The sequence below is a fragment of the Lepidochelys kempii genome, chromosome 2, assembly GCF_965140265.1.
Source record: "Lepidochelys kempii isolate rLepKem1 chromosome 2, rLepKem1.hap2, whole genome shotgun sequence".
Taxonomy (NCBI): Eukaryota; Metazoa; Chordata; order Testudines; family Cheloniidae; genus Lepidochelys; species Lepidochelys kempii.
Window position 1 is genome coordinate 9,917,513 of NC_133257.1, and position 13,848 is coordinate 9,931,360.

Here is a 13,848-nt window from a genome sequence, read left to right on the forward strand (position 1 = left end):
GCTGTCAAAATGGTTTCCCATTTAATTAATTAAATTTAAACTGAAATTGCTTTTTAATGAAATTTTAAAAGCACTTGCAAATTATACAGAGGTTTGGGGTGTGTGGGGTTTTTTTGTTTTTTGTTTTTGTTTTTTTTTTAAACATCCTAATCATAGAATCATATGTAGGGCTGGAAGGGCCCTTGAGAGGTCATCAAGTCCAGACGCCTGTGCTGAGCCAGGACCAAGTATACGTAGACCATCCAGGACAGGTTCTTGTCGAACCTGTTCTTTAAAAGCTACAGTGATGAAGATTTATTCTCCTTGCATTATGGATGTAATCCTGTTTTCCTTCTTTTTAGATATGAACTGCGAATCCGATATTTACCAAAAGGATTTCTGAATCAGTTTACTGAGGACAAGCCAACACTAAATTTTTTCTATCAGCAGGTAAATTTATTTTGACTATTGTTTATTTTCTCATCTGCAATCCTGAAAGTTTGTTTTGCTTATACAGGAACAAGTTACTGCAGGAACAGAAAATTACAAAAATCATATTATGTGTATAAAACAGATATGGAAGAGACAGTCGCTTCTTTCTCACTGGGAAGTGATGAGAAATACCTTCTCCGGGGCGGGGTTTTGGCAGATGTTTTCACAACTTGGATGCAATTTACAATTCACTTGGCTGTTTGTTATTCATGTTTCTCATTTTATTAAATTATTTGTTTCCATTATATTTGAAAGTATAAATAAATGACCTGTTTTATGTATATTAATGTGTTCATGAACATGTATTAATTGCTCAACCTAAATACAAAATGGTATTTTCTGGATTTTCAAGCATTCTGCAGCTAGACTCTCCACCAGTGATCACAAAAATGTGCACTGAAAGACTAAGCCTCACAACAGTCCTTAAGGGCTCAAGTTCATTGTCAGATTTGGCCTGTTGTCTGTCTCAGTGTTATCTAGGGCCCAATTTTCAGATATGAATGTTTGAAATTAAGCATCTGAATCCGTACTTTGATGTCTGAATTAACAGGTAGTTGTTTAAGATGGTTATTTAAGTGCCAAAGTACAGATTTAGGTACGTAACTTTAGACAGACAAGATTTAAGTGAAAACATGTCCCTCTACCGTAGAAAGAATAGTTTCCTCCAGTTGCAGGAGTTAGCGGATGAAATTCTGGCCTGTGTTTTGCAGGAGTTCAGACTAGAAGATCATAATATTCCCTTCTGGCCCTACAGTGTATGAAAACTCAGCCCCTAAAAATATTGATGCTGTCTACTTATCATACAGGATTGTTGCAGTGTGTTTGATTGCTGTGATGTTGATAATGCACATTACTGAAGTACTGTCAGTGTTTAACAAATAACTTAATTGATACTGATTGTTGTTTTTCTCAGCTATGTATTACACAAAATTCCTATATTATGCATGTAACAAGTTACAGTGCCCCTCACCTCTTCATGTGTTTCAATAGCTGCAACCACTAAAAAGAACTACTTAATTCAGGTAATTAGTTTAAAGGTGACCTGTAAAAAGGGAAAATGCATTTGTGCCCCTTTTGAATCTTTATGGAGCATTGAAAGGGGAACAGATTTTTATCCATGGTGTTTAGAAGGTTTTTTTTTCAACTCCAATGACGAATAAATGTGTTGAGGAAAGATTCCATGCTTCCACTCCTCCAGCAAAGGTACAAGCTCACAATACACCCTGTTTGGAGACCCCCTCCCCAGAAGATCTCCGCCAAAAGCAGGAAGGCCAGATTTCACATGTCTTGTATTTCCAAGATTTACTAAAAGGCAATAAAAAAACCCATAAAAATGCCTCAGGCTTTTTTTCCACATTAGAAAGCAAAAAAAAGCACAACCTCACTCCCTTTAAAGAAATAAAACAAAAGTTTGCCTGCCTTTGTGATAGATGGTCCCTTGCACCAAAAATCATATCAATATTCAGGTTACTCCCAGTCCCAAAGGACCAGTTACTTATCTCAGGTCAAGTGCATCCTAGGTCTTGCACTGAAGACAATGCTTGTAGACAATCCTATAGTAAACTCACTAAAGGCTTATTAACTAGGAAAGAGAAATGAAAGTCATATACAAGGTTAAAACAGGTAAACATACACGCACACACAAATGAGTATAGTCTTAGGTTTCAAAAGATGATAGTAGCTGCTGTAATATGCAAGTTTTATATGTCCTTTAAGGCTAAACCAAGATAAACAGCTGGGGACCCCTTGCTTATGTTTAGAAATCTTAGGTTCAGAGTTCAAGCAGCTTAGGAATACAATTTCTTATTAACAGGGATTTGTATTCTTTCCCCCCAGCATTCAAACTGGAGACAAAGCGTTTGTGTAGGTCTCCTCTTAGAATCATAGAATATCAGTGTTGGAAGGGACCTCAGGAGGTCATCTAGTCCAACCCCCTTCTCAAAAGCAGGACCAATCCCCAATTAAATCATCCCAGCCAGGGCTTTGTCAAGCCTGACCTTAAAAACTTCTAAGGAAGGAGATTCCACCACCTCTCTAGGCAACGCATTCCAGTGTTTCACCACCCTCCTAGTGAAAAAGTTTTTCCTAATATCCAACCTAAACCTCCCCCACTGCAACTTGAGACCATTACTCCTTGTCCTGTCCTCTTCCACCACTGAGAATAGTCTAGAACCATCCTCTCTGGAACCACCTCTCAGGTAGTTGAAAGCAGCTATCAAATCCCCCCCCCCTCATTCTTCTCCTCTGCAGACTAAACAATCCCAGTTCCCTCAGCCTCTCCTCATAAGTCATGTGTTCCAGACCCCTAATCATTTTTGTTGCCCTTCGCTGGACTCTTTCCAATTTATCCACATCCTTCTTGTAGTGTGGGGTCCAAAACTGGACACAGTACTCCAGATGAGGCCTCACCAATGTTGAATAGAGGGGGACGATCACGTCCCTCAATCTGCTCGCTATGCCCCTACTTATACATCCCAAAATGCCATTGGCCTTCTTGGCAACAAGGGCACACTGCTGACTCATATCCAGCTTCTCGTCCACTGTCACCCCTAGGTCCTTTTCCGCAGAACTGCTGCCGAGCCATTCGGTCCCTAGTCTGTAGCTGTGCATTGGGTTCTTCCGTCCTAGGTGCAGGACTCTGCACTTATCCTTATTGAACCTCATCAGATTTCTTTTGGCCCAATCCTCCAATTTGTCTAGGGCCCTCTGTATCCTATCCCTACCTGCCACCGTATCTACCACTCCTCCTAGTTTAGTATCATCCGCAAATTTGCTGAGAGTGCAATCCACACCATCCTCCAGATCATTTATGAAGATATTGAACAAAACCGGCCCCAGGACCGACCCCTGGGGCACTCCACTTGACACTGGCTGCCAACTAGACATGGAGTCATTGATCACTGCCCGTTGAGCCCGACAATCTAGCCAACTTTCTTCCCACCTTATAGTGCATTCATCCAGCCCATACTTCTTTAACTTGCTGACAAGAATACTGTGGGAGACCGTGTCAAAAGCTTTGCTAAAGTCAAGAAACAATACATCCACTGCTTTCCCTTCATCCACAGAACCAGTAATCTCATCATAAAAGGCGATTAGATTAGTCAGGCATGACCTTCCCTTGGTGAATCCATGCTGACTGTTCCTGATCACTTTCCTCTCATGTAAGTGCTTCAGGATTGATTCTTTGAGGACCTGCTCCATGATTTTTCCAGGGACTGAAGTGAGGCTGACTGGCCTGTAGTTCCCAGGATCCTCCTCCTTCTCTTTTTTAAAGATTGGCACTACATTAGCCTTTTTCCAGTCATCTGGGACTTCCCCCGTTCGCCACGAATTTTCAAAGATAATGGCCAATGGCTCTGCAATCACAGCCGCCAGTTCCTTTAGCACTCTCGGATGCAACTCGTCCGGCCCCATGGACTTGTGCACGTCCAGCTTTTCTAAATAGTCCCTAACCACATCTTTCTCCACAGAGGGCTGGCCATCTATTCCCCATGTTGTGATGCCCAGCGCAGGAGTCTGGGAGCTGACCTTGTTAGTGAAGACAGAGGCAAAAAAAGCATTGAGTACATTAGCTTTTTCCACATCCTCTGTCACTCGCTTGCCTCCCTCATTCAGTAAGGGGCCCACACTTTCCTTGACTTTCTTCTTGTTGCCAACATACCTGAAGAAACCCTTCTTGTTACTCTTAACATCTCTTGCTAGCTGCAGCTCCAGGTGCTATTTGGCCCTTCTGATTTCATTCCTACATGCCCGAGCAATATTTTTATACTCTTTCCTGGTCATTTGTCCAATCTTCCACTTCTTGTAAGCTTTTTTATGTTTAAGATCCGCAAGGATTTCATCATTAAGCCAAGCTGGTCGCCTGCCATATTTACTATTCTTTCGACACATATGGATGGTTTGTCCCTGTAACCTCAACAGGGATTCCTTGAAATACAGCCAGCTCTCCTGGACTCCTTTCCCCTTCATGTTAGTCCCCCAGGGGATCCTACCCATCCGTTCTCTGAGGGAGTCGAAGTCTGATTTCCTGAAGTCCAGGGTCCGTATCCTGCTGCTTACCTTTCTTCCCTGTGTCAGGATCCTGAACTCAACCAACTCATGGTCACTGCCTCCCAGATGCCCATCCACTTTTGCTTCCCCTACTAATTCTTCCCAGTTTGTGAGCAGCAGGTCAAGAAAAACTCCCCCCCTAGTTGGCTCCTCTAGCACTTGCACCAGGAAATTGACCCTATGCTTTCCAAAAACCTGGATTGTCTATGCACTGCTGTATTGCTCTCCCAGCAGATATCAGGAAAATTAAAGTCACACATGAGAACCAGGGCGTGCGATCTAGTAGCTTCCGCGAGCTGCCGGAAGAAAGCCTCATCCACCTCATCCCCCTGGTCCGGTGGTCTATAGCAGACTCCCACCACTACATCACTCTTGTTGCTCACGCTTCTAAACTTAATCCAGAAACACTCAGGTTTTTCTGCAGTTTCGTACCAGAGCTCTGAGCAGTCATACTGCTCCCTTACATACAGTGCTACTCCCCCACCTTTTCTGCCCTGCCTGTCCTTCCTGAACAGTTTATAACCATCCATGACAGTACTCCAGTCATGTGAGTTATCCCACCAAGTCTCTGTTATTCCAATCACGTCATAATTCCTTGACATCACCAGGACCTTCAGTTCTCCCTGCTTGTTTCCAAGGCTTTGTGCATTCGTATATAAGCACTTGAGATAACCACTTCATAGGTGGAGGGTGCAATCAACAAATTTTTTTGTCCACTGATGTTCCAGAATGGCTTGTTTGATGTCTGTAGAACTTTTTTTTCTGTTGAGGAGGAGATAACACCTTTTGTGGTAAACTAATATTTCACACTTGGTAATGCTTCTCCCCTGACTGTGGGAGTTTGCAGTCTTAGCAAACATTTTTATGGTTAGAGAGCAACCATTTAAGCATTGCCTTATAACCTGGGATACAGATATTATAAGTAGGATTAATATATGCAGCATCCTACAAGCATTCTATAAAAGTAACACATTCTTAATATCTGTTTTAACAATGCTAACACACAGGCGAGCCAGACTGGTTTCAAGCTAGGCATTTGTCAGTGTTCAGTGAGGCCCAGTGTCAATGGCATAAGCAGGCACCTGCTCTGCCAGCATCACACCTGTTTGCTTACCAAGCTGTATTTTCTTGGAATTATCACCTGTCACCTCCAGGAGTATGGTTAGTGGGGAAAAAATTAAATCTGTACATGAACTGGTTTTAATTTGTTGAGACAACAGGGATGTGTTTTGTTGTACCAAAAGACACCCTTGTGAACAGCTCAGAGGGAGCCTGCACTTTGTCTTACACTGTGCCAGTAATAATCTGACTCCACTGATTTCTTCAGAAGCTAAACTTTTCTTTTAGGATCCTTTTACAATGCAGGTATAACTGTTCTCGTGTACCATTGTCTGTCTTTTTCTGCCAGGACTATAGACATCCTTATTGTAGTCAGCTCTTCTGGGCTGCAAAAACCTAGTGTACACCCTGTAAAAATTAGGGAGTAACTGTTGGGCAAGTGCAGAGCAAGTTACTCTTTTACCTTCATGGGAAGATGTAAACCTACTAAAATTTTATATTTTACTGTAGCAGAGTGTGGCAGGGCCCCCTTGGCTTTTGCCTCTGCAAGGTTTACAAAGGCACTCGGAGACCCTAGGTTTAGTAACCACTTGTGCACTTTATTCTCAGGCTTGTTCCCACCACTGTTGCACCATGTACAAGCTACCCTTCACCATCTGCAGGCAGGAGGGAAGGGAAAGCTATCTTCCTGCTTCCGTTCCCTTCCTTTTTTCCTGCTCTCCCCTGGCTTCCTTCCCCTGAGGCTTTTATGCAGCCCCAGGCTAATTAGGTAGCAGCTGTCTCCGCCTCCCCAATTAGGGCCAGGTTACCTGCAGCCTGCTCTAATTTTTTTCCCCTAACGAGGAGCAGACATGACAGAGAGCTGAATCTGCAACCCTTTGCCCAGCCCTGTCACATCACATATAAGAAAATTTAATAAGATCAGTGCCCTTTTAATAGAAAAAATGAGAATTCTCTTTCACCTTAATCTTTCACCTCAAATTAGGGTTTGACATGAACATACTAATCCTGGTCACTACAGCTCCCATGTTAAAGATGGCAAACCTTGTGTTCTCCTGGTGCAATTCTGTTAAGTAACTGAATTGTAAAAAGAAAAGGAGTACTTGTGGCACCTTAGAGACGAACAAATTTATTAGAGCATAAGCTTTTGTGAGTTACAGCTCACTTCATCGGATGCATACAGTGGAAAATATAGTGGGGAGATTTTATATACACAGAGAACATGAAACAATGGGTGTTACCATACAGACTGTAACAAGAGTGATCAGGAAAGGTGAGCTATTACCGGCAGGGGGGACGGGGGACCTTTTGTAGTGATAATCAAGGTGGGCCATTTCCAGCAGTTGACAAGAACAGTAGGTGGGGAAATAAACAAGGGGAAATAGTTTTACTTTGTGTAATGACACATCCACTCCCAGTCTTTATTCAAGCCTAACTTAATTGTATCCAGTTTGCAAATTAATTCCAATTCATCAGTCTCTCGTTGGAGTCTGTTTTTGAAGTTTTTTTTGTTGAAGAATTGCCACTTCTAGGTCTGCAATCGAGTGACCAAAGAGATTGAAGTGTTCTCCGACTGGTTTTTGAATGTTATAATTCTTGACGTCGTTTTCTTAAAATGCAGTTTAATGAAATGAATGTATTGCCACGTTTTATCAGTAATGATCTTGAGTTCCCAAAGTGCAGTTCAAACATCTCTCTTCTCAGAATGAACCTGGTATTTGAATCTATGATGGTAGAAAAGCACTCTTTGGCTGTATCTTTCCATGCTTATTCTCAGCCTGAAGGTGACCGTATTTGGACAACTGTGGTTTGATTTTGCTGTGTAGGATTGTTTCTGGGACAATAAAACCTGGGTCCCCTTTGGTTTTAGTTTCCAGCAAAAGGTGTCCTTTCATAGATATTTATGTTCAAACTCTTTGTACTTATTCCATACATAGACAGAAGTTTTAGATGCCAAGCTGCCTTTTCCCATTAGACAATCAAGTGTATATCTAATTCCAAAATACTAAATGAATTCTAGTCAGCCATCTAGTTGACCAGCCTTTGGGAGATACCCAGGGAAGACTTTCTTCCCAGCAACTTTCCCTTCCCTTTTCTTTCTTTCTGGGGGGGAGCACTTTTATTAGAATAATGGAACCACCTACTCTTACAGACAGAGTCCTGATAAGAACGCAGCTGTCTTCTTTTATCCCACAATTAGAGTCAAGGGAAGGAAGCAGCTGTTTTTTTAATCCCTTCTGGTGGCCTTATATTTCTGACACCTGTGAGGTTTTGGTTATTTTGGTTTGTGAAATTGGCAAGCTGCTACTGGCTTCTGCGGATGTGCACTACACAGCTCAAAGGGCCTGAGCACCCCTCTATGGTGTTATTTCTTAGCTATACAAGTGAGGGATTTGTGACACTTCACATCTGGCATTTATGTAGCATCTTCTGATGAATGCATACTCTGCTAAGTTCGGGGGAAAGTTGAGGAACAGATTACAAATGATTAAAGATGGCATGATGGTACTTGCTGACCTCCAGAAGTTTACTCACACACATGCAAGCAGATGCATTTATCTGCAGCATCAAACATTCAAATACACTATATGCTGTATATCTTCAAGAACAGGGAAATATAAATCACATGCCAGCATGTATGTATCTTGAGCTCCCTACTCATGAATCCGACCGTGGACATTCCAGTACAGTTCTACTTAGAAAATTGACTCTACAAAGATGGCCTCCTGGGACTCCATGTTTATTTTATGTACCTTACCTGCATATCATATTTGCTCAGTTTAGAAGTTAAAAAAAAAAAAAATTAATTACCAGCTCTGCAAATGCCAACTTGACTCTGAAAGTCAAGATGTAGTGTTTCTCACATGCATTATAAAGTAGTATAGATTCAGAAGACCAGTTTTCTGCCCGTAATTACACTGACATATTTTCGGATGAGTCAGATCTGACCTGTACAGACGGAACTGCACTGAGTTCCCTCTTAAAAACTTATGAGGGAGGCTCTGCCACTATTGACTTTGAAACAAACTGCTTTTCTGCTGACCATAAAGGTGCACACTAAGGGGACTTCAGTGAGAGAATCTCCTCATCATGTTCTCTTTTCCCTTTGCTAACAGTAGAGGAATGGGGAAATTCAGGAATCTTGAATGCCATTCCAGGCTTTTGTTGTCCCAGGCTCTTCTGCACGTTCACCTCAAGCATGACCCCTTCTGCTGCGGCCCCTCCAAATATCCCAGTCAAGTCTTTACCCACTCTTGGTCCCTTGTCCCAGTTTCCACCTTTCAGGCTTCTCATCCCAAACCCAGTCTCACACCTTTAGACTCTCCATCCCAGTCTCCTATTCACTCCTAGTCCCAGCTTCCGTGCATTACTTTATCCTGCTATGGATAGAGGCTACGTGATTGAATCCAAAGTTATAACTGATATATCTGTCCCTCCTGTCCCACAGTCAGAATAAAAAGGGTCACTCAGCAAAATCCATGGAGAACCAATAATAAGAGGAAATATTATTCCCAGACAGTTTAGCGTTCATACGGTGAGTTCACTGTCCCAAATGTGGAGTCAGAAACCAACTGGTTTAAAAAAAACGTAATTTTACAATCAAACTTTTTCTAATGTAATCTATAGTCGTGGTGGTTCTTCGAGTGCTTGCTCATGTCCATTCAGCTTAGGTGTGTGTGCTCGCCACATGCACCGGTGCTGGAAGTTTTTTCCCTCAGCAGTATCCATAGGGGACCGGCTGGAGTGGCATGCACATGCCGTGGTATATAGGGCACTGCTGGCTCCCCCTACCCTCAGTTCCTTCTAGCCGCCAGTGACGGTGCTGGAACTGTTGCTGTTTCAGCTAGTGCTGCTGCTGCTCGTTTGTACGAGCTAGTTAATTCTTGTATTATAGTGAATATAGTTTTCTGTTAGTGTTTGTAAATCCTTTAGCTCTAGTTAGAGACTTCGTAGGTCCTGAACAGGACTTTGCCTTGGGACAGGGCATGCCCCAGTCCCCAGGCTTTAAGCCCTGTGATCGCTGCAAGAGGCCCATGCCCATTAGTGATCCACACAGCATTTGAAGGGCACGCTAGTGAAAAGTGCAAAATTTGCAAGTCCTTCAAGCCAGGGACTAAGAAGGAGCACAATATTTGTTTAAGAGTGCTCCTTATGGAGTCAGCTCTCACCCCGGCACCAGAGCAACACTCTGACTTGGCACCGAGCACCGGGACCTTGGTACACAGTGCCCCACAGGGACTGTCCGCCATCTGGCACCAGTCCCCATCTGTGGCTCCGACCCAGAAGCTCAAGAAGATGATGAGAGCAAGGTCCCATGCCGGCCAACTCTTCACCCCCATCAGGATCTTGGGCCCAAGCTCCGGTGGAGCCCAGCCCACTCCCTGCCGGCTACCCCAGATAGTGGCAGAGGCCTCCATCAGCTCCAGATACTGGCCACGCCAGAGGCCCTGCAGGCAGTGCAGGAGATCATGTCCCTCCCAGTGCCACCCACACCTGCTCCTGCTTTTCCCCCAGTAATGGGGTAAACCCACTTTCAGACCACGTTGGTCCCCACTTCAGCGGCACCATTTCCTGTTGCTTGCCCCCCTCAAAGCCACCATGCATCTGACCATGAAAGGCAGATGCAGCGCAGCCCCATTCGGTCCCCGGACCTTGGGCACAGGCAGAGAGGCTCGAGATGCAGCTCACCAGCTACTGGGCGCAGACCTTTGGAGGCATGTGTCCCCCGGCAGGAGTACCAGTCCTGGCACCTGGTATCTCGGAGACCACGGTACCGCTCCAGGGACCCGTAGAGGGATAGACGTTGCCCTTCCTCAGACCGTCACCGATCCTCTAGGAGGGCATCACTGTGTGCGGGCGCTTCCCGGCACTGGACCTGTTCCGACTCCCGGTCCCACTCCTCATCGTGGTACTGTTCATCAAGCGTGAGATATAGATCGCTGGCTCCAAGTCGTCGCGGATCCGTTGAGCGCCGCCAGTCCCTAAGACTCCACACCAGATCGGACTCCAGGCAGAGTGACTGGCACTGGTCAGGAATCTTAGAATATCAGGGTTGGAAGGGACCTCAGGAGGTCATCTAGTCCAACCCCCTGCTCAAAGCAGGACCAATCTCCAAATTTTTTGCCCCAGATCCCTAAATGCTCATGCTAAATCCCCTCAAGGATTGAACTCACAAACCTGGGTTTAGCAGGCCAATGCACAGACCACTGAGCTATCCCTCCACCGTTCTGCTCTGTCCTGGTTACCTGGGAGCAACCGCTCAGGATCCAGCCCTGGTTTGGAGCAAGGTTCCCTGATGGCGGAATAAGCTCCGGTACCAGCGATACCAGCTACACTGTTCGCAACGAAACTGGTCCCGTGGTCTCAGGCACCGTGGCCGGGACCGTGGTACACATGGAACCCTTGGGGGTTCATCAAGCCCTCTCAGGCTGCCTGCTCAGTGTCTGGAGCCTTGTAGACGGCAGCTGCCTCTCTCTCCTTCCCTCCTAAGGTGTGAGGACCCCACAAGTCCAAGAAGGAGCAGAGGAGCAAACCACTGGGCCACCAGTGGTTGTGGAGGACCCTACGGCATCGGCATCTTCCTCGTTGTCGCCAGATGAGGCTATAATGGGGCCTTCTCCCCTGGTTCCTCCGGATGACGCCAAAGCTCCCCAGGAACTACTGAAGAGGGTCGCTGCCAACCTGAGTCTTCTGGCAGAGGAGTTAAAGGAGCCCCCAGACTCTCTCTTCGATGTCCTCTACTCCACAGCATCAGCCAGGGTGGCTTTGCCCCTTCACGAAGAGGTCTCTAAGATCATTAATGCCCTGTGGCAAACTCCCTCCTCCCTACCACAAATCTCCAAGAGGGCTGAGAGCAAGTACTTTGTGCCATCCAAAGGCCGCGAGTACCTGTACACCCACCCTGCTCCCAACTCCCTAGTGCTAGAAGCGGTTAACCACAGGGAGTGACAGGGTCAACGAACAAAGACTCCAAGAGACAAGACTTGTTTGGGCATAAGGTTTGTTCGTCCTCTAATCTCCAATTGAGGTTGGCCAACCATCAATCCCGCATGGGACGCTATGAATTTAACATGTGGCAGGCCATGGCCAAGTTCAGGAGCTTCCTTCCTGAGGCTTCTAGGAAGGAATTCCGAGCTATTATAGAGGAGGGCATGACTGCGGCAGGGCGATGCTCCAGGCATCTTCGGATACGGCGGACACTACCGCCCAAAGCATGGCCTCAGCCGTCGCCTGCTGCTCCTCTCTGGCTTGTCCACAGAGGCTCAGCAGTTGAGGCAAGACCTTCCCTTCAACGGGCAATCCCTGTTTGCGGAACAGACGGACAGTAAGCTTCATGGCCTCTCATACTCTCACAGAACCCTGAAAACGTTGAGCCTGTATGTTCCTGGCCCTGCCCACAAGTGGTTCAAGCCACAGCAGCCTCAGGGCCAGGGGAGCCACCTTTGCCAGGAGCCTTCCCATAAGAAATCTAGAGGTTACAAGTGACATCCTAACCAACAGGCTTCTCAGCCAAGCTTGACCGGCAATAAGCAGGCGGGTTTCTGAGTAGCAGCCGTGTTAGTCTGTATTCGCAAAAAGAAAAGGAGGACTTGTGGCACCTTAGAGACCAACCAGTTTATTTAAGCATAAGCTTTCGTGAGCTACAGCTCACTTCATCGGATGCATTCAGTGGAAAATACAGTGAGGAGATTTATATACACACAGAACATGAAAAAATGGGTGTTACCATACACACTGTACGGAGAGTGATCACTTAAGATGAGCTATTACCAGCAGGAGAGCGGGGGAGAAAAAACCTTTTGTAGTGATAATCAAGGTGGGCCATTTCCAGCAGTTAACAGGAACGTCTGAGGAATGGTGGGGGAAGAAACATGGGGAAATAGTTTTACTTTGTGTAATGACCCATCCACTCCCAGTCTCTATTCAAGCCTAATTTAATGGTGTTCAGTTTGAAAATTAATTCCAATTCAGCAGTTTCTCGTTGGAGTCTGTTTTTGAAGTCTTTTTGTTGTAATATTGCGACTTTTAGGTCTGTAATCGAGTGATGAGAGATTGAAGTGTTCTCTGACTGGTTTATGAATGTTATAATTCTTGACATCTGATTTGTGTCCATTTATTCTTTTATGTAGAGACTGTCCAGTTTGGCCAGTGTACATGGCAGAGGGGCATTGCTGGCACATGATGGCATATATCACATTGGTAGATGTGCAGGTGAACGAGCTTCTGATCGTGTGGCTGATGTGATTAGGCCCTATGATGGTGTCCCCTGAATAGATATGTGGACACAGTTGGCAACAGGCTTTTTTGCAAGGACAGGTTCCTGGGTTCGTGGTTGTGGTGTGTGGTTGCTGGTGAGTATTTGCTTCAGGTTGGGGTGCTGTCTGTAAGCAAGGAGTGGCCTGTCTCCCAAAATCTGTGAGAGTGATGGGTCATCCTTCAGGATAGGTTGTAGATCCTTGATGATGCGTTGGAGAGGTTTTAGTTGGGGGCTCAAGGTGATGGCTAGTGGCGTTCTGTTATGTTCTTTGTTGGGCCTGTCCTGTAGTAAGTGACTTCTGGGTACTCTTCTGGCTCTGACAGTTTGTTTCTTCACTTCAGCAGGTGGGTATTGTAGTTGTAAGAATGCTTGATAGAGATCTTGTAGGTGTTTGTCTCTGTCTGAGGGGTTGGAGCAAATGCGGTTGTATCATAGAGCTTGGCTGTAGACGATGGATCGTGTGGTGTGGTCTGGGTGAAAGCTGGAGGCATGTAGGTAGGCACAGTGGTCAGTAGGTTTCCGGTATAGGGTGGTGGTTATGTGACCATCGCTTCTTAGCACCGTAGTGTCCAGGAAGTGGATCTCTTGTGTGGACTGGTCGAGGCTGAGGTTGATGGTGGGATGGAAATTGTTGAAATCATGGTGGAATTCCTCAAGGGCTTCTTTTCCATGGGTCCAGATGATGATGATGTCATCAATGTAGCGCAAGTAGAGTAGTCCATCTTTGTGTGGAATGTTGGTGTAGAGGGCTTCTACGTCCATAGTGGCCAGGATGGTGTTTTCAAGAAGATCACCGATGGATTGTAGTTTCCTCAGGAAGTCAGTGGTGTCTCGAAGGTAGCTGGGAGTGCTGGTAGCATAGGGTCTGAGGAGGGAGTCTACATAGCCAGACAATCCTGCTGTCAGGGTGCCAATGCCTGAGATGATGGGGCGTCCAGGATTTCCAGGTTTATGGATCTTGGGTAGCAGATAGAATACCCGAGGTCGGGGTTCCAGGGGTGTGTCTGTGT

The 13,848-nt window shown here is 45.5% G+C and overlaps 1 protein-coding gene across 15 annotated transcripts in view; it reads left to right on the top strand.

The window, feature by feature from the left end:
- Nucleotides 1–13,848, top strand: part of PTK2 (protein tyrosine kinase 2) — a 377,029-nt gene that overhangs the window by 162,354 nt on the left and 200,827 nt on the right. For all 15 annotated transcript variants that reach the window (XM_073330034.1, XM_073330030.1, XM_073330031.1 and 12 more), the window contains one exon: nt 342–429. In XM_073330034.1, the coding sequence (XP_073186135.1) occupies nt 342–429 (88 nt within the window). The remainder of the gene's footprint in view (nt 1–341; nt 430–13,848) is intronic.